The sequence below is a fragment of the Pempheris klunzingeri genome, chromosome 15 (genome assembly GCF_042242105.1).
Source record: "Pempheris klunzingeri isolate RE-2024b chromosome 15, fPemKlu1.hap1, whole genome shotgun sequence".
Lineage (NCBI taxonomy): Eukaryota > Metazoa > Chordata > Actinopteri > Acropomatiformes > Pempheridae > Pempheris > Pempheris klunzingeri.
Genome location: NC_092026.1, coordinates 20,239,672 through 20,258,111, shown reverse-complemented (window position 1 = coordinate 20,258,111; position 18,440 = coordinate 20,239,672). Strand labels below are relative to the sequence as shown.

General features: G+C 40.2%; 3 protein-coding genes and 1 long non-coding RNA gene across 6 annotated transcripts; 2 read left to right on the top strand and 2 right to left on the bottom strand.

Moving 5' to 3' along the window:
* The first annotated feature begins 325 nt into the window (after positions 1-325).
* mettl17 (methyltransferase like 17) lies at positions 326-5,812 on the top strand. 2 transcript variants are annotated; one of them, XM_070845558.1, is made up of 14 exons: positions 326-485; positions 1,017-1,158; positions 1,251-1,400; positions 1,495-1,582; positions 1,949-2,030; positions 2,230-2,303; positions 2,385-2,479; positions 2,585-2,655; positions 2,937-3,044; positions 3,585-3,653; positions 3,752-3,802; positions 3,904-3,996; positions 4,611-4,792; positions 5,543-5,812. In XM_070845558.1, exons 1-14 carry the CDS (start codon positions 417-419, stop codon positions 5,634-5,636), a joined length of 1,368 nt encoding a protein of 455 aa, XP_070701659.1. In that variant the 5' UTR covers positions 326-416; the 3' UTR covers positions 5,637-5,812. The 2 variants fall into 2 exon arrangements, with proteins under 2 accessions (XP_070701659.1, XP_070701658.1); XM_070845557.1 differs by having other exon boundaries at positions 4,596-4,792.
* A 66-nt stretch (positions 5,813-5,878) lies between these two features.
* On the bottom strand, positions 5,879-9,585 carry sdr39u1 (short chain dehydrogenase/reductase family 39U, member 1). Of its 2 annotated transcripts, XM_070845559.1 has the most exons (6): positions 9,483-9,585; positions 8,846-8,952; positions 8,560-8,642; positions 7,981-8,102; positions 7,720-7,872; positions 5,879-7,024 (listed from the first exon to the last, which is right to left on the bottom strand). In XM_070845559.1, exons 1-6 carry the CDS (start codon positions 9,496-9,498, stop codon positions 6,597-6,599), a joined length of 909 nt encoding a protein of 302 aa, XP_070701660.1. In that variant the 5' UTR covers positions 9,499-9,585; the 3' UTR covers positions 5,879-6,596. The 2 variants fall into 2 exon arrangements, with proteins under 2 accessions (XP_070701660.1, XP_070701661.1); XM_070845560.1 differs by lacking the exons at positions 8,846-8,952; positions 9,483-9,585 and adding an exon at positions 8,808-8,827.
* Positions 9,586-10,463: 878 nt separating this feature from the next.
* LOC139214338 (uncharacterized) lies at positions 10,464-12,608 on the top strand. The gene is made up of 3 exons (XR_011585458.1): positions 10,464-10,599; positions 11,693-11,728; positions 12,061-12,608. It is a non-coding gene; the product is annotated as an uncharacterized lncRNA (long non-coding RNA).
* ltb4r2b (leukotriene B4 receptor 2b) lies at positions 11,771-18,110 on the bottom strand. Its single transcript, XM_070845163.1, has 5 exons — positions 18,027-18,110; positions 15,608-16,199; positions 14,440-14,640; positions 14,291-14,334; positions 11,771-13,675 (listed from the first exon to the last, which is right to left on the bottom strand). The coding sequence occupies exons 1-5, from the start codon at positions 18,068-18,070 to the stop codon at positions 13,396-13,398; spliced, it is 1,161 nt and encodes a 386-aa protein (XP_070701264.1). The 5' UTR covers positions 18,071-18,110; the 3' UTR covers positions 11,771-13,395.
* Positions 18,111-18,440: the final 330 nt, after the last annotated feature.

The following is an 18,440-nucleotide window of genomic DNA, read 5'->3' as shown; positions in this document are numbered from 1 at the left end:
GCGCATGCGTCGTGCACCCCTCGGCAAAAAAGTGTGGATGCATCGCCGTTACCATGGCAACACCTTTTTATTGCTTTTATTTTTTCAAATTGTCTGAAAATACCAGTAGAGCTTATGGGTATTTTTGTCCATATTATCCTAAAAGTAATATTTCCGACAAGTAACTAATCCATAAGTCGGAGATGTTGAACTCTACCCGGAAATGAGAGTAGCGAGCGCTCTTTTCTGTGCTATGGAACAGAACTTCGGCACCAAAGGTTCCGCCTTGACCGATGGTCGGAATTGTTTTGTTGACGGATTGGGCAAAAGCAAAAAAAAAATCCTAACGTGCCTCCACGCTCATCACGGTGTGGATGTTAATTAGAAGTTCATACTGAAGCCATTGAGACACAATAAGTCACCACTGGGCCGTAGATATGGCATCACGGAGCTATGGCGCCTGTGTCCTCTGTCGGAAGGCGGCTGTCGTGAAGATGTTGTGCAGGGTAAGTGAAGTTTGTGAGGGTCATTGAACGCAGCATCTTTACTGTGGAGGTCAGACAGACAAACAGTTAAAAACAACGCTGAGATAAATAAATAGAGTTCAGTTTAACGTTAGCTGTGTTATGTAGGAGTAAACTCATTATTCATATCCTTTAATTCATTATATTTCTTCATCAGTAAACAAGCAGCGTCCTCCTGTTCATTTATTACAGCATATATATTATATATGGCCTTATGAATATATATTATGACCATGTGATTTTCCTGTAAATCCAGTTTAAATACTGTGTGAGAAAAAAAGCCTCAAATCTATAAATTTAGAATGTGAGTCAGTGGAGAAATTAAAATTAAATATGTTTCGATGGACTACAGATTTAAATCAAATGACCAAACCTTGACTCTAAATCTAATAGTATTTCTTGTCTGTCTATTATTTTTGCTTTAAACTGAGGCCAGAAGGAGGGCGGTTACTGATAACTCACTGGAGTTTAAAGAGACGGTGAAGAAACATTTGTTTTATTCTTCATGCTCAGGGAACGAGTGCAGCTGCAAACCCACAGTCCCAGGTAGATTTTCTAAAAGGAGAGCAGCACAAGAAGCACCCAGGGGTGACCAACCTGAAAACTCTACGCCTGCCTGAGGAGCTCCAGACGGCTGCACGGTCGATTATTCACAGTAGGCCGAGTTATGAATCAGTTCGTATCGTCAGTGGTTCTGGCGTTGTTTAAAATGTTCTCCTTCTTCTTCTTCAATCTCTCCACCTGTAGGAGCTCAGGTGCCCCGGCTGACCGACCGCTCTCAGAGCCTCACAAACTACCTGTGGAGCAGGAAGCGAGCGGTCGAGGATTTGACTCTGAGGCGGAAGGCTGTGAGCTTGGAGAGGGAACTCTGGGAGAAAGCGATGGAGAAGAAAGGAGGTGGGATTTAAACAGTGAAAATGGATGTATAACGACTGCAAAGAGATTATGTGATACAACAGGTGGAGAAAACTGAATGTGCTGTAAATTGCAGATGTAGACGAGCAAGCGCTGGAAGATCGCATCAGGAGGAAAGTGCTCTCAGAGCTCAAAAGAACCACATATCACTGGACTCCCATGAAGTAACACTTGCTTTTATTTACACTATTTTTCACATGAGGATACTAACAATGAATTTAAATTATAAGTGCATTCAGAAACTCTTAATTATCTAAACTTTTTGATCGAGAAACAGCATTCTTTACTCAATTTAACCCAATATACAAGTCTGATTTGTGCCTGTGCTGAGCATATTTACACTTTAAACCTTTAATGGACGTAAAGTACATGGGGGACGCATTTTCAGGTTTCATACTGACATTAGCTTCTTATAAAGTTTAGTCACTTAATTTAAATGTTGTTCTAACAGGCTTTGAACAGAGCTGCTCTCTCCTGCTTGATGCTGGGACGTAGATGAGTATCCGTACAGCTCACTGTTTGTGTTCCAGGTTTGATGAAGAGTTGGGGGTGGTGTACATGGCGGCTCGGCTGGCTGGGGGCTATGCAGCAGTGAGGAGAGCTATGAATGAGGTAATGATCAAGTGACAACACCAGGGCTGTCCTTAAAGATTCAGATCACAAAAAAGATAAATATTTTGTTACTCGTAGTGATGGAGCATGGACAAATTACAAAAGGAATGTCATTATTGCTGAGGATTATGACCCCTGGACGTGTCAGGAGGTTTGACCTCTGCCTGTTTCTGTTAAATTATCTGTTTTATTATTTCAGATAAAGAAGAGAGATCCTTCTTTCGCCCCTCAGTCTCTCCTGGATTTTGGTTCAGGGCTGGGAACAGTCGTCTGGTTAGTGCACAAACACAGACGCAAGATGTGGAGAGTTTTCATGTGAATTACAAGACTGTGAAATTAGTTTTTCTCCTACAGGGCGTCACACTCGTGCTGGGGCGACACTTTGAAGGAGATGGTGTGTGTGGACAGCTCTGGGCCAATGAACATTTTGGCAGAACGACTTCTGAAAGGTGCACGCACGAACACTGCTATCAGTGCAAACATTTTTGAGGGGGGGATTTTGTGAAATACTTCATCAGAAGGTCTAAGTTTTTTTTTTGGTTTTTTTTGAGCAGGTGATGACGAAATAGCTGAACCTCATATCAAACACGTCTATTTCAGACAGTTCCTCCCTGTCTCTCCAAAGGTAAAACACCCTCAATTTTTTACATCACATTGTTTTTTACAGCCTTTGATTATGAGTTCCTTACAAACATTTAACTCAGATTCTCTCTTATGAAGCAAAAAATATGCATTTCTTGCTTTAAAGTCAGATTTTAAACGATGGCTGAACAGGGACCCAAAAGACAAGAAATACAAAAATTCATCAAGGGAAGATTCCAGATCTACAAGATGTGCTTCTCCCACTATGCTGAAAAGTGATCTCAGGGATATGCAATAAGAACAGCTCCGTGCTTCTCCCTCCAGGTGCAGTTCGACTTGGCGGTGGCAGCCTTCACTCTGTCGGAGCTTCCCAACGGGACGGAGCGAGAGGAGGCCGTGCTCACTCTGTGGAGAAAGACAAGCTCGTACCTGGTTGGTTTAAATAAAGACAGAACCTACAGATGATGTGTCCTTCACTGTCGGGTTTCTGTGCATGAAGCCCTGTTGTCTTTGCTCTAGAGCTGCAACGATGAATCGATTAGTTGTCAGCTATTAAATTAATCACCAACTGTTTTGATAATCGATTAATAGCTTTGGAGTTATTTTTTTCAGAAAAGTCAAACCTTTCTGATTCCAGTTTCTTAAATGTGAATATCTTCTGGTTTCTTTACTCCTCTGTGACAGAGAACTGAATATTTTTGAGTTGTGGATAAAACAAGACATTTGAGGTCGTCATCTTGGGCTTTGATCAACATTTTTCACCATTTTCTGACATTTTATAGACCAAACAACTAATCGAAAAAAATCAACAGAGTTTATCGACAATGAAAATAGTTGGAACTTTTTTTGCACCTTGAGTAAAGATATATATTAGATTTGAGACTCTTTGTTTATGCAATGCAACTTTTCTGGTACCTAGAAGGTCTTTTTTTCTTTAATGATTAAGTGATTGATTGATTTTTTTCGGTATAGGTGCTGGTGGAAAATGGGACCAAAGAGGGCCATCAGATTCTTATGGAGGCCAGAGACACTTTATTAAAGGTATGCAGATACAGTAGATGAGATACCACTTCAAACTCTCCATGGGGAATTTTGTTAGACTGGAAGCAGACTGATGACTTGTAGTTGTCTGTCTCCAGAAACAAGAGAAGACTGTCCACGACACCAGACCAGCGTCTGTGTTCGCTCCGGTACGTTTAAATCCCAGCTGCTTTAAAATACCAGAGTTTCACCCAGAAGCATCACAGATTTCTTGCATCTTCTCTCTATTGTCTTGTTTTGTTTTTTCCAGTGTGCTCATGAACTGGTGTGTCCTAAACTGGCCCATGAGCCCATCACACCCTGCAACTTCCAGCAGCTGTACCAACCTCTGCCTCTGCCCGGGGTAAGATTAAACTCTGGATTACGTGTCTGTCTTCAGCATTATTCTTTAAAGTGAAACATCAGGGAGTTAAGCATGAAAGCTCGTTCTTCACCTCAGAAATCGTACTTTGACAGAAAAATATGTAACTCAAAGTCCATTTATGAGCTTTTTAAGGAACTTTAAGTCTGAAGTGAAGCTTCAGTTAATATTTTTGTGGCAAATCAGTCAGTCGCGTTAGTAATAGAGAATTCGGCATGCTTTTAATTGCTTTTCAGTTGTCAAAATGTAAACAAATATAGGTAAAAAAAAAAGTTGTAGCTCACAGCACAACTCAATGAATCTATGACAACATTATTCACTATCTCCCAAAACATTATAGGAACTGAAGCTCCAAAACTTACGAGCCTGATTATCCCACAAATAAAAGTAAGACAAAGAATAACAACAATATTGCGACAATATTGGCTTGTGCAAGAAGTAGCACTTCTTAGGTGTTACATCAGTTACTGACAGAAGGTGGTGAAAATGTGACTAATTCTGTAAAAATGTTGTGAATTTCTCCTGAAACACAGGCAGGTAAGACACAGAAAGATTCCACTTTTTTTTAAATTTATTTTCAGCACAATGTCCAGCAGACGGAGAAGTTCAGCTACCTGATTGTGACTCGCACAGAACCCGGAAAGGCAGAAACTGAGGATGTGAGCTGGGCCAGGCTGATCGCACCGGTGCTGCGCAGAACCAGACACGTCCACTGTCGGATGTGCTGCCCAGACGGACAGCTACAGCACCTGGTGGTGACGGCACGAAAACACAGCAGGTAAAGGTCCTGCATCGCACACACTACGTCACTGCACTAAAACAACTCACTTGCCTGCCAATAATTCCTCCAAAATTAATGAATTCACAGAGAAATACTACACTGGCTGTTTTTCCTTTATCTTTTGAATATCCATCAAATGACGGGACATCATGTGAGGCAAAGGCATCAAAGGTTTTCTGTAACTGAGCAATTCAAAACTCCATCCGCTTGGTGGTAGATGTTTCATAGTGCGTTTGATACACATATTCAGTATTTAGTGTCAGAGGTATCACCAGATTCATGTTTATAAATAGGAAAAATGTGTCAAAGAAGAAAAATTAGTGTCCTCATATATAAATAAAATGGGGTAAAATAGGCCTGGGTATTGATTGAATTTGATTGGGCTGGATTTTTTTTTTTTTAAAGCCAAACTTTTTAAATTCTAAATGTTGTCTAAACACGGGCAGCTTTGCAAGAACATTTAGATTTAAATCAGTGGCAATTTTATTTTATTTCTTCATTTGACAAGGATGAAACATGTAGACATGGTTACATTTAAATAAGATGCAACTGATGTATTTAGCTGTAGATAATTTGTATTTTCTCTGGTTAAAGAATATGATACCAAGACTACAAATGGACTCGATATTCAATGCCAGCTTTTGGTGTTTGGTGACACATTTCTGACTCTGTACTAAAAATGATTGATACCCAGCTCATGTGGTCATGATAGAACTGAATGAATTGTGTGTATTTTTCTTCTATCAGGGATGTGTACCGCTGTGCTCGGAGCAGCGACTGGGGGGATCAGCTGCCAATCGTTCAGAAAGTCGATGACGACTCCCAGAGTGATTCAAAGTGATGACTCAGTGCGACTGAGGACACAACGGAAACACCCTTAAACTGAGATAAGACCGCCGTCCAAGGACTCATCAGCTTTTAGTTCAACAGAACATCTGCGTTTCCTTACTGGAATAGTTAAAACACTGACTCATTTGACATCTGATTATTAAAGAGTCAATAAAAACTCATAACCAAGTCTCACTTTACCCAACTTTATTGCAACGCCTTCAACAAATAAACATCATCATTCCTTTTATTGAAAGAATCCTAGAGAACGACTGATTTTCATTCTGAATGTCCCACTGCTGCTGAAACCTTAAATAAAAGTGATTATGAAGGACTGTGGTGAACGCACTGATGAAATGTGCTGCAGTCGGTTCCCTCAGGGATGCAGGAAAGCAGAAAAGTGGAAGTCTGGAGATGTCCTGCTCTCTCACACAGATATTAGCCATCACCACACCCTTCTGTCAGCGTGAAAGTGCAGAAAAAACCTAAAGTGGAGACTTTTCACAGCACCAAGACCTGTTGGGCTTTAGGAAAATAATAATAGTAATGGGCCTGCCTCAGAATATCCAGACTGACATCAGAGTCCCTCATCTGTGGCATCCATGGGCTTGGTGTGAGCAGTTTTGTCCTACTGTGTAGTTCATCGGGTCACCTTTAGATGTTGATCAATCCAGCTTGAGCTGGATCGAATCCCAGTGCGTCCTGAATGTTTGCAGGGCTGTGATCACACCTGCTTTTATGTCTGTTTAGTCTCAGGTGCTCAGATCTATTTTAAATGCGAAGTATGAAGAGACAAAACTCCAGTTTTTAAAACCTGATAAACTGATCTTGCGTGACATGAAAAACACTTTCCAATCTCAGATCTGGAGAATGTAGGATTTACAGCAGGAGTCGTCTTCTCAGTTTATATTCTTGCAATACAGTAGATATGAACACACAGTTACAGAGAAGTCCGCTGACACTCTTTCAACATCTAACTCCCTACAATCTCTTTCAGGGCTGAGGTCAGATCCGGGTAGTTGTACTGAAATCCGGCCTCTTGAGTCCTCTTTGGTATGACTTTCTGGCCCTGCGTGAGGACCACGGCCCTCTCTGAACCCAGCAGGGTGTTCATGACGAAGCCAGGCACAGGAAAAATGGTGGGCCTCCTCAGAGCCCGGCCCAGTTCTTTAGTGAACTCGTAGTTGGTGTTCAATGCGGGCGCCACGCCATTAAACACCTGCTGTGAAGGGGACGGGGGGCCAGCAGGGGACTCCAGGGCGTGGGCGATGATTCCTGCCAGGTCCGAGACGTGGATCCAAGGAAAGGGCTGACTTCCTGACCCCAGGGTGCCCCCGAGACCGAGCCAGAAGGGCAGCAGCATTTGCTTCATGGCACCACCGTCGCGGCCCAATACTGCCCCTAGTGGAGGGAAAAGGAAGTGAGGTTAAAACTATAACCAATATAAAGTAGAGCTGAAACAATTAATGATTAAGTAAAGAGTCAATTGAAAAATAATCTGCAATTACTTTGAAAATTGAAGAATTGTTTTCATGCAGAAATGCCAAAGAAATCTGGTTCAAGCTCCTGACGTGACAATTTGCTATTTGCTAAAATAATATAGCTGCAGCTGTAATATGAAGCTGCCTGACAATTTATTGTGATAACCTTAACATGACTGCACAGTGACTGAGACTGTGCAGTCAGCCTGTCTGTCTTTATGCTTAAAGGACCAGTTCACCCAAATCACAGAAAACAATCAAGTAAGATGTATAAGTATGATAGATAAGATTCAAGTTTCACTTCTTTGTCATTTGAAGTGTCATTTTTCTGTGCAAAGAAAAAAAATATAGAAAAATAAGAGAGCATCTAAAGGTGACAGTAGGCAAAATTTATGTGAAGTTGAACCCATTGAATAAGAGTTACTCCCTCACTGACCATCCGCGAAGAAGAATAAAAGCAGTGAGACCTTGCTTCAACTGCTCTCAAACAAGAGTGAGCAGGAGAACCATCCAGAGAAAAATGAACTGTTGCTATTTTAAACCTCTACATTCCTCATTTTTATGGTCCTTTTGTGCAAAAGCAGGATTTTCTACAGTAACTTCACTTTTACTCACCAGGCCTGATGACGACTTGTTTGGTGGTTTTTGCCACATTCTCAGGAAGGAGAGCCGAGGCCTCCCACTCTTTCACAAGTTTGGAGAGGAGGTCAAATGGTGTCCATTCACTGTCTTCTGTATACTCAGCTGCCAGACTGGGCTTGTAACAAGCTGCAGGTCGAAAAGAAAATACAAAATGTACAAGAATAGATGTTTGTGTAGTCTGACTGGTGACTATCAGCAAAATCAGAAAGTTTTTATCATTAAGCAGAGACTTACCAACACCTGATACCAGGACCCAGGACTGAGGAGGACTGGGGGAAGCAGCAATGGCTTGAGCCAGAGCTTTTGTAGTGTCAATACGACTGGAGAACAAGTCCTTTTTATAGTTTTCATTCCACCTTAAACCATAATTGAAAACACATCAGTTGGAGGTCCAGCATCATTAAAACAGATGGTACCAACAGTGGTACTCATTCTATGCAGAACTTGCATATTGGTTTAGTGTGCGTTATATTAATATTGATCCAGACAAAAGGTCAAATGCAACCTAATCAAGATGTTCAAAGCTACAACTGTGCTACAACGCCTGGCTCGCAGTAAGTGTTCCTGTGCATCCTAAACGCGCGCACACACACACACACACACACACACACACACACACACACACACACACACACACACACACACACACACACACACACACACACACACACACACACACACACAAAATAAGAAAACTCACCACGAAAAACCTCAGACTACACTTCTGAACAGGTGTGTCCACAAACAGTTTGACTATTTTATGTATTCATTACTGGATGAAAGGGTGTGGCAGTATGTAGTTGTCACTCTCACCATCGAAGTGGGTTCATTAGATTCTCTCCCGCCAAGTTCACAGCGCCCTCACATGGTGGGAGGCCTGTAGACTCCAATTCACCCTGCAGAGGCACGAGGGGGCAAACAAGTCTATAAATTACTCTGGATTTGGAGACAAGTACAGTGAAAACGGGGAAATTCAAAAGATTCGACTGACATTGTAGCAAAAAAAAACAAACAAACATCCAAAACAGATAAATTAGGAGCTTCTAAAGATGAGAAATGACCTTGATGCTTTCTGTTCTGAATTACCCTGAGATCATACCCATGTTATCTTCCCTGGACCAGGCTGGCGAGATATCACTGTGACCTCGTGGCCTTTGTTCCTTAAGAGGCGAGTGAGCTCACGGCCCACAAAGCCAGATCCCCCTCCTACAAGGAAATAAAATAAAACATAATATACAGAAATACAACTACAACAAACAGAACCAAGGATGCTCCCAGAACCAGTCAGTCACCAGTTATAATAAAAGTGAATGAGAAAAAAGACAGTTTCAGTTATATTTGCCCACATATCACATACATTTTACATGATGTGTGCATGCACAAAGTATTGAATGTATTACAAAGCATTGGTCGTCTCAATGGCTCTAACACAAGGAGCACAAGGTAGTGTGAACACTGCGCATGCGTACTATACATGCTTACAAAACAGGACTTGTGAGCAAACTTAGCATTCAATGATTATGAAAAAAACACAGTACTAATTTCTAGGTTTAATCACATAGTTAGCACGCTATTTTTATTGTCATTTTCCCGTTGAGTATAATGCACACGTAACTTACTGATAAATATACACGCATTACATTGCAACGTTAGCTAACAGCTAGCTGGTAGCGTTATGTCACACTGACCTTACCGAGTGACTATAAAAAGATACTATTCTTAAAAAACGTACATACCAATTAAAACTCTCATGGTAATTAAATGTCCGTCAAATGTTGAGTTAAATATATGAACGTCGCTGCAGGTTTCACCGTTTCCTTCTGACTGAACCACAGTGAAATGTTTTTCGCCTTTTTGGACCAGCAAGGACTCCGTAGGCAGGTATTACGTCATTTTGTAGTTTAAAACAGTTAAAGAGCAGGTGGCATTAAATCACGAGCTCGTTATACATTTAGCTATGAGTATTTACTCACTAAAACGAGTAGTATGACTACGAAATGTAATATTTTATTTCTGTTATGAGATAAATGCTCATTCTATAACAGATATGAATGTATTTTATAATCATCACAAAGTTTTTAACAGATATACATGGATTTATGCTCAATAATAATATGCTTTTATCTACGTGAATTGTGGCTATTTGTGGCTATGTGAATGTGATGACAAATATTTGTGTTTTAGTGTAAATCTAGCAATTTTAGTATGATAAACTTCACATATACATCGATAGATTTTTGTCTCATTTATTGGGTTCAAGGGAGTAAAAAAATAATCAGATAAAACAGAAACATGAAATTCACCTGTCAAGCAAAACACTACAAACAAGACACACAATAAACACACAAGGAGGAGCAAAAATAAACACACAAAAAGACGTGTAGTTTGTGAGTCGACCTGAAATTATATATTATTTTTTTTATTACTTACTATATTTGATGAATATTGTTGCTATTATGGTCGTTATTAAATATCAGTTTTGTGTTGTATTTCATTACTTATTCATATATTCAATTAGTTTTATGATAATGTTTCCTCAGTGTACTTTGGATTAATGATGTCTGTCTGTATGTTTGTTGATACATTTCATCTAACAAAATGTTTATCTTTAATAATAATATGTTCTATTTGTGGTGTCTTTTTAAAAAATCATGGGTTTTATTACATTGGCTCTGTTACAGCCCACTGCCGCCCAGACCCGGAAGCTGCTTGTTTGGTGACACACGTGGTTTTGATAAGGAGATAAATTGAACTCGCGCCTCATTAACATCCTCTTCTTCCTCGTTGCAGTGTTGGAGGCCGGACGTGCTGCGGCGGAGAGACACAACCGGCGTGTTTGAGGCTCCATCTGCGGTATTTATGCACATTTTGTGTCAGATTAACATTGTTTACGTCGCAGACATGATGTGTTTGCGTGCGGGTGTTTTTTTTCGTGGATGTTTTCTCATAGATTTCCGTTGTTGACTCGCTGCTTCAGTAGCGCCAAACCGACCTCATGGTCTGAGGTTAATAATGAGCCATTTCGACAAATGCTAGCTAATAATTAAAGCCTCCATCCTATTGAGTAAGCGGATTGAAACCACTTCAGTTTAGTGTGACGGGCTGTTTGAAATTAACGCACCAATTATGCCTTAATTATGATAAATCTGTTTAATGGATAGGCCTCAATCCTAATGTAAGCTTCAGGTGGATCATCAAGCACTCAGTTGCCAGACCAGCATTTCTCGTTAAAACTAATGTTGTATAATACTGTGGGGTGATGCAAGTACTTTTACTTCAGTACTGTACTCATTTATTATTTTGGTGGGAAAATTTATTCTTAGGGGAATAAATTTAGTGTTTGTTTTTAATCAGTAGGACTAAATCTGAATCAGATTCTCCTCTTTAAACTAAATAAATGAACCTGTCTTTCATCAGCTGGAAATTGTCTCAATAAAAACTGACTTGGAGATGCAGGTTTCTCTCAGGACAGCGATGATCTTATAGACCATGATGCATTGCTGTATGTGTAGCTGCACAATAATGTATAAATTAGTAAAAAAAAAAGCAGCAGTAATATTAACATAACTGCACTGAGTTTTTGGTTTAAATACACTTTGCTGATAACTTTCATACCTCTTTTTTTTAAAGAGTCGTAACAGATCTGAATACGTATCCAGTACAGTCATATAATAAACCCTTCATATAACATTAGTTTTTTCCATCTGCATCTTGGAGGTGCTGCAGAACATCCTTTTTTTTTTTTTTTTTTTTGAAAGATACTAAATCGCTGTTGGCTTCAGCTGTGTGTTAGTCAAACCTTAATGATGAGTTGCATGTGAGTCCGTGTTTCACCTGAACCTCATGATTATTCATTCACTGCACTGATGGGTTTGACTGCACAGATTCCTCTGAGGATGTTCATAATTTTACAAGCTGAGAGTAACAGTCGTGTTCTTCTTTTCAGAATTTTAAGAGCCTGGACAGGACGCATCTCGATGAGGTCAGTATCTGCACTTTTGAACTGATGCACATCATTACATGATCACAGTTTATCTACCAGTTTATTGGGTCCATGTCAGAATTGATGCAGTCTGTTACTACAAAATGGCCATAAATGTTAACTTCATGAATGCTGATTTGGTTTATTAGAACTTAAAGCTCTGTAGGCATTTAATGGGGCTGTTGAGTTGTATGAGTCAAACTGAAAGGCGTTCATTTGCTTTTTGATAAAGGGGGTCGATGCAGGTCTGCAGCCTCTGAAGTGACTATAGATTTGAATCGGTACCTAAAACTTATCAATTCACTTATCAATTTTTTTTTTTGTTCTTGCAGGTAATGAAAGCGGCATGAACATAATCCACTCCTGGATTGCACCAGTTGAGGAGATTGAAATTTAAAAGTACTGTTCAGCTTTGGGGCAATCTGAAACCTATAAGTGATTTACTACTATTAAAAATTTGAATGTCTTGATCGATAAAATCTAGTCGTTTGATAAGGTGCACTGAGATTTACTGGTAACAAGGCGGCTATGGGTCCATAAAGTCTTAAATTCACACTTACTAATAAAAGGTCTTAAATCCTGTTTAAATGTATTTAACACTGTCGGCCAGTCTTAAATTCAACTTGCTGATGCATGTGGACGCTCTGCATGGTAATTTTTTGTAATTAAGTTATTTGTATTTTGTAGGATATTTGTTAATAGTAAGTCTATCAAACAGTGAAAGGGGGGAAAATGGCTGCCTGTTGACCATATTGGAAATGACTCATTAAATCAAAGTGTAAAGCTGGATATTCAGTGCAGTAAAGAATTTTTTTGTAAAGCTCGTATCAGTACCAGTACATTTCTACTTTGAACAATAAAATCACATGTTGAATCAAAATGGGTGTATACAGGGTTCTTTAGCACCATGCCTGATTTCAGACAGCACTTAAGTTCACAAATTCAATACTGTACATATTTCCACCTGAACAATATTTCAAGCTCAATTATTTCCTGCTTTAATCCCTGGTAACCACATGATGCAGTGCTTTAAAAGCAGTATGTCGGTGCATAACTGAAGCAAAATCACATGTTGCATTCAAAATTCTGTTGCATTATGAAAATTTAAGTTAAAGTCAGACTTTAGGATGATATTGACAAAGCACATAAACATGCATGAAAGGCTGCACGAGTCATTCAGGTTCATCGTGGGTAATCCAGTAGAAAACGGTGTCGTTTGGGAGCAAAGCTGATGCAGTTTTTACAGCATCGTCTGTGTGAAGTGCCTGCTGCAGCACGACCACATGTCAAAGTCCAGCTCCAGACATCTCAGAGGAAAGAAACAATCTGTATTTCTGTATGTTTTAGTGAAACGGGGACTTAAAGTGTTAACCATTAGGAAATGAGTTTGTTTTTCTTGCATTGTAATTGCTCCCCAAGTAGATAAAGCACTCGTTATTTGTAGTCATTAAGTGTTATGCTGCCACAAAATTGAATTAAATTAAGCTACCAAAAGTATGTACAGGTGTGATTTACAGGTTAGGTGCGATTGATATAAGTTCTTGCACCTGCAACCAATTTGTTTTTCTTACACTATCTCCATAACCAAATAGTTGCCAGTCTGTGCTGTATTGTCTGTGTTTTGTAAGCACAGGAAATTGAGGCACATCCACAATTGCACAGTTCAGTCAATGTTCATCTCCCGTTTTGTATTGTAAAGTAGGAGTTCCAGTGCTGGGCGTGGAGTCAACATTACTGGCTCCCACAGTGTCTTTACCCATGACACGACTCTTTTTGTTTCCCGTTTGGTCCATCGATGTACCCTCAAAGAGCCGAGCCATGAAGGCGAGGCCGTTCTGCTTGATGTACGACTTCCCTGCGAAGGTGTAGAGGACAGGATTGGCACAGCTGCTGATGAAGGCCAAAGCCGACGTCACTGCACGACTGGACTGGGTGATGTGGTCCAAACTGCAGATGAACACAACATGTTAGACTACGACTACATACTGTTATACTTAAGTATGGTGAAAAATTAAATTGAAGTTTGGTAGCTAATAGATATGAAATTCTATAAATGTATCGATGGATCTCTGAATGGGCGCACCGGGTCTACAAAGACATACAAAATGACTGCAAAGAGATGAGAAAACACAGAGAAAAAAACCACAAAGAGATAAGAAAACCCCTAAAGAAACATAAACCTGAGACACAAAATGGCCACAGAGAAGCAAAAGCAATTACAAAGCCACACAAAATGACTACAAAGAGACAAAAAAATGCAGACACAGTAAATGACTACAAAGAGACTCAAAAGACACACAAAGATGCAGTAAATGATCACAAAGAGATATAAAAAGACCACGAAGAGAGAAAACAAGGACACAAAACAAACACAAAGACACATAAGGCAACTACAAGATGTGTGGAAATTAATCAGGTTTTCTCAAATTTAACATCAAGCAAAACCCTTAATATCAGGTTCTCTATAAAACAACCAACCCTTTTAACGCTAGTAAATCAAGTAACATGTCAGTTAAACTAAGGCACATTCAGCTTGAGAAGATGAAAACTGTGAATACTCACGTATCTCGTGTTTTGGATGTGGTTGGGTACCACTGAGCTGCCACCTTAGAAGGTACAAAACATAAACAGCGTTCATTCAAAAGCTCAGATCATTGATACAAAAGCAGGAGTTAGCACATCCTGTGATAAATGACACCCTGAACACACACCTGCACCATGTTAATGACGTGGTACGGCAGCCAGAAAAGGCCAAACGTCACCACAATAGCCAGGATGAGTTTCTCGCTGCGGACCTTTCTGTGGAACTTGGTCTGCCTCAGACGTCTCAGGATGAGGACATAGCTGATGATGATGACTGTATAAGGAAGAATGAAGCCCGCCACCGTCTCAAAGGCATACTGAAACCTCACCTGCATTCAGGAGGAGACAAAATAGATGTGCTCACTGTGATAACTGCACAAATTTCTATAGACATGAATGGATCTGTCAAAACAAGGCAGAGCAGGAAAACACACTGAATATTCATATAGTTGTTAATATGAAACCTTCACTGAACCTCAATGCAGAAAGATTTTTGCATAAAAAGTGGATTTCATCCCCCATTACTTACATTGCTGGAAGGGATGTCTTAATAACAAGTGTCAACAGGAAGAATTACATCAATCAAAATCTGCATGAGAAAAATCAGGAACTCATTGTTTAAAGCCGTGCTCTGTTTGTTCCCCTCAATTGACCTATTCTCTTAGGACCTAGGACGTGTTACAGCTGCATATCTGTCATTTTGTTCTTCTGTGGAGCATTTTAGTTAATATTAATGGAGAAAGAAACAGTGGGCTGAACTGCAACAACAGCTTGCTGAGGTCTCTTGAGCTGTACTGTATAATAACTGGTCTTGACAGACAAACAGGGCATTTTACTGATAGCAGCTCTGTGGAATTTTCTTGTAAACAAACAAGCAAGCAAAAGTTATGTTTACGTTCACCGCTACTCACCAAAACTCATGTCTGTATCTATGATGTCTAACTTTGCAAACCCATTATTTAAAGTATTTTAAATCCTGCATTGTCTACATCCATGTTTACTAGCATGCAGTGTTCATCTCCTTTGTTGGTGCATTGTAGCTCATGCTGATCAGAGGAATAGTGCGTCATGATTGGTAAGATTGTAAATCGCATCACTCATGCAGAAAAACAGCTCCATGGTGATACTAGAGGTCTAAAACTCCACAGGGAACCTTTACAGGTGCCGTGTGTGATTTATAGGAATCTACTGGTAAAAACTGGCCTGTAGGAAACTGTGATTTGCTTTTGACCAAACTATTTATCAGGTAGATGAAATGATGAAAATAACAGTTTGCTGGAGCCCTAGTTTACTTACATATCGAGGCAAGGTGTGATTAGGCGCGCACACCCATCTATTCTTATTCAACTCGTCTTTGTCCTTTCTCATGTCTCGAAACACCAGTGAGGGGATAGAAATGATCATCACCAGCACCCACATGCCTATGAGCACCCTCCTCACGATCTTCCTGCTGACCAGGTAGGACAGTCTCCTCGGCATCACCACGGCCACCAGCCTGTGCACACTCATCAGCGTGATCAGAAAGATGGAGGCGTACATGTTGGCGTTGCACAGGTAGAACACGCCTTTACACATGACGTTCCCGAAGACCCACGTCTGTTGGGCCAGGTAGATGATGAAGAAGATGGTGAGGGCCATGAGGAAGCCGTCAGCGCACGCCAAGTTGAGAATGAGGAGGGTGGTGACCGAGCGTCGTCGGATGCGCGCCAGGATGCTCCAGACGATGAAGAGGTTGCCGGGGACGCCCAGGAGCAAGACCAAGCTGAGGATGAAAGCACCCAGGGCCGTGGAGTAGTCATTGCTCACAACGCTGTCATCCTCAGTGCTGTTGAAGTTGGAGGCTAAGTAGGAATTATTTAAGTTCTTCATGCTAGAAGAATTTCTTATCCTGAGGACGAGAGACAAAGTTAAAACCTTAAAGGGGACGCTGATCCATACACCTTAAGTAAAGGGAGGTGTGGGATTGTTTATATTGCACAGGTTTGGGTGTCATGATTGAAGTTTGTATCTATGCTTGGATATATGATTGAAATCAAATATTTATTGTATTTTCTGAACTTGTATTTGCATTAATTGCATTAGTTGGGATGGTGTTTCTGTCCTGACCTGCCCGAGACACTGTGGGAGGACGATATCCTCTCTTCTATTTGCACGAGATGCAGCATGCTGCACACAGTTTGTTATTAACAGCCTGCAGATGTTTTTCTGAACTTCTTAGGTCTGTTTGAGACACAGACTGCCTCATCTCTTTTCAGAGCTTCCTATAATTGCTTTCTGAGGATCTTTCTTCGCTCTGCTATCACGGTCTTCCACAATCTGCCTCAATAACTTTTTTTTGGAACAAGCTTTGATAAAAATCACAAGTGTGTGTCGTGTGGACTGCCATTGCATCAGTCTTCTATAATGTTGAGAGGAAAAGGCAGTTAAAATTAACTTCCTCTTTATTGTGTGAATGATGACAACAGGTAGTAAAAAAACAAAGACAAATGATAGAAAATACAGAAAAGAAATATAAGCTATTTCCTTTCTGTAGACAAAGATGGTGATGGTCTGGAGAAAATATACAGCTGTAATTGAAGATAAACATTACAAAATGTTATTCACCACTGGTACAAAGGCTGTTCCCAGAGCTATAGGACAACTGCCACCCTGACGCAGCCTCCAAAATATTCACATTAAATTCTGCAGCCAACAGTGCACGTCAAACTCTGAGGCAGCATGCTAAAACATGCCAAACATTAGCAAAGAAGAGCAGTATTTCGACACATCTTGGATCCACTTTGATTTCTATTGTCTTGTCCTCAATCATCTCTATTCTCTCACTGTCCTGCCACAAGGATACCAGTTCCCTGCGATGATAGCACAGATGTTTTAAAGATGTTTTATCCTTGTATATGCCAACTCAGAGATATTAAACATATGCGATGGAGAGAGGACTTCAATGATATGATATCCACAAAAACCACATTTCCTTTTGTGAGAACTAGACATCAAGTCCTTATTTCCTGATTTAGTCAGAATTTCCTTGTTCTGGGCACAATAATACAAACTGTTTATTTTCCCCTGATGCCTTTATACGAGCGCGAACGAATAAACATAATGAATCAAAACCTTACATCAATATTATAAAAAAAAATTCCGTAGCAGAAAGCCAAATTTAAGAAACATGCTGATGTTGTCAAGTGGAGAACAGTTTAAAGATGCCTATATGTCTGTCAATTCAGGTCAAAACAAAAATTCTGTGTAACATAAGCGTGTGTGATGAACAAAGTGCAGTAAGGAGAAAAAAATCAAATGTCATTTATGCTTAAATGACAAACTAAGGACTGTAAACGTATATGCAAGAGAACCTGACACATGGGAAGAAATAAGAGGTTCTTTTGCTGCAAATGATCATTTTTGACAATTTTGAGCAACAAAACCCCGCAAACGGGTTGTTCTCGTGCTCCCTCCATAAACTCTGTTTGCCAGTAAAGTAACAGCTATGGATCGGCTTGCGCACCAAAGTCTTAAAATAATGAGTCACAGGTTTGTAATAAATCTATTTCTTGTAAATAATCAAGTCAAGAAAAGTAAATTCTTGTCTCAAGATGGAAGAAAGAGTAGGAAAGACGGTGATGTTGGTAAAATGTGACAGAGAGAGACTGAAGGAATAAATGTCAATACGTCATCAAGATACTGAGAGTTTTCCTGTAAATATCCAAGTGTGACTGACCTTTCCAGGACTTGATGTGTCTCTGTGACATGTGTCAGGTTCATTTCTCCTGCTGCTGCTCTGCCGCTTTGTCCAGCTCTTACAGACAGTCCCATGTGTGTGGCGATCTCTGTTAGCTCAGTTCATAATAAACTGAATTACATCCTGTCCCACAGGCTGCAACATGCTGTTGTAAGACGGAGGGAGGCGGAGAGGTGTGTCCTCCTTTAAAACTCTCACTCTCCCTCCCTCTGTCTTACTGTACATTCATCTCCATATATAGTGTTGTGTATGTCAAGTATCTATAGATATAGATGTAAACAAACCTGTATTCTTTCTGAAAATATGTCTCAAAATGTCAAGTATCAATGCTAACTTGTGTGTCCTGAGGCACTTTTCCCGCTCTGTGACTCAAATGTTGCGTAATCTGAGGGA

Coding starts and splice junctions, on each gene's coding strand:
- mettl17 (XM_070845557.1), top strand. CDS start 417: ATGGCATCACGGAGCTATGGCGCCTGTGTCCTCTGTCGGAAGGCGGCT. Junction 3,803..3,903: donor CAGCGTCTGTGTTCGCTCCG/GTACGTTTAAAT, acceptor TGTTTTTTCCAG/TGTGCTCATGAACTGGTGTG. Junction 3,997..4,595: donor AACCTCTGCCTCTGCCCGGG/GTAAGATTAAAC, acceptor ATTTATTTTCAG/CACAATGTCCAGCAGACGGA.
- sdr39u1 (XM_070845559.1), bottom strand. Junction 8,103..8,559: donor CTAATGAACCCACTTCGATG/GTGAGAGTGACA, acceptor TTATGGTTTAAG/GTGGAATGAAAACTATAAAA. Junction 7,025..7,719: donor ACAAGTCGTCATCAGGCCTG/GTGAGTAAAAGT, acceptor TCCCTCCACTAG/GGGCAGTATTGGGCCGCGAC.
- ltb4r2b (XM_070845163.1), bottom strand. CDS start 18,070: ATGAACCTGACACATGTCACAGAGACACATCAAGTCCTGGAAAG. Junction 16,200..18,026: donor ACACATCAAGTCCTGGAAAG/GTCAGTCACACT, acceptor TCTCGTCCTCAG/GATAAGAAATTCTTCTAGCA. Junction 14,641..15,607: donor ATCACACCTTGCCTCGATAT/GTAAGTAAACTA, acceptor TCCTGAATGCAG/GTGAGGTTTCAGTATGCCTT.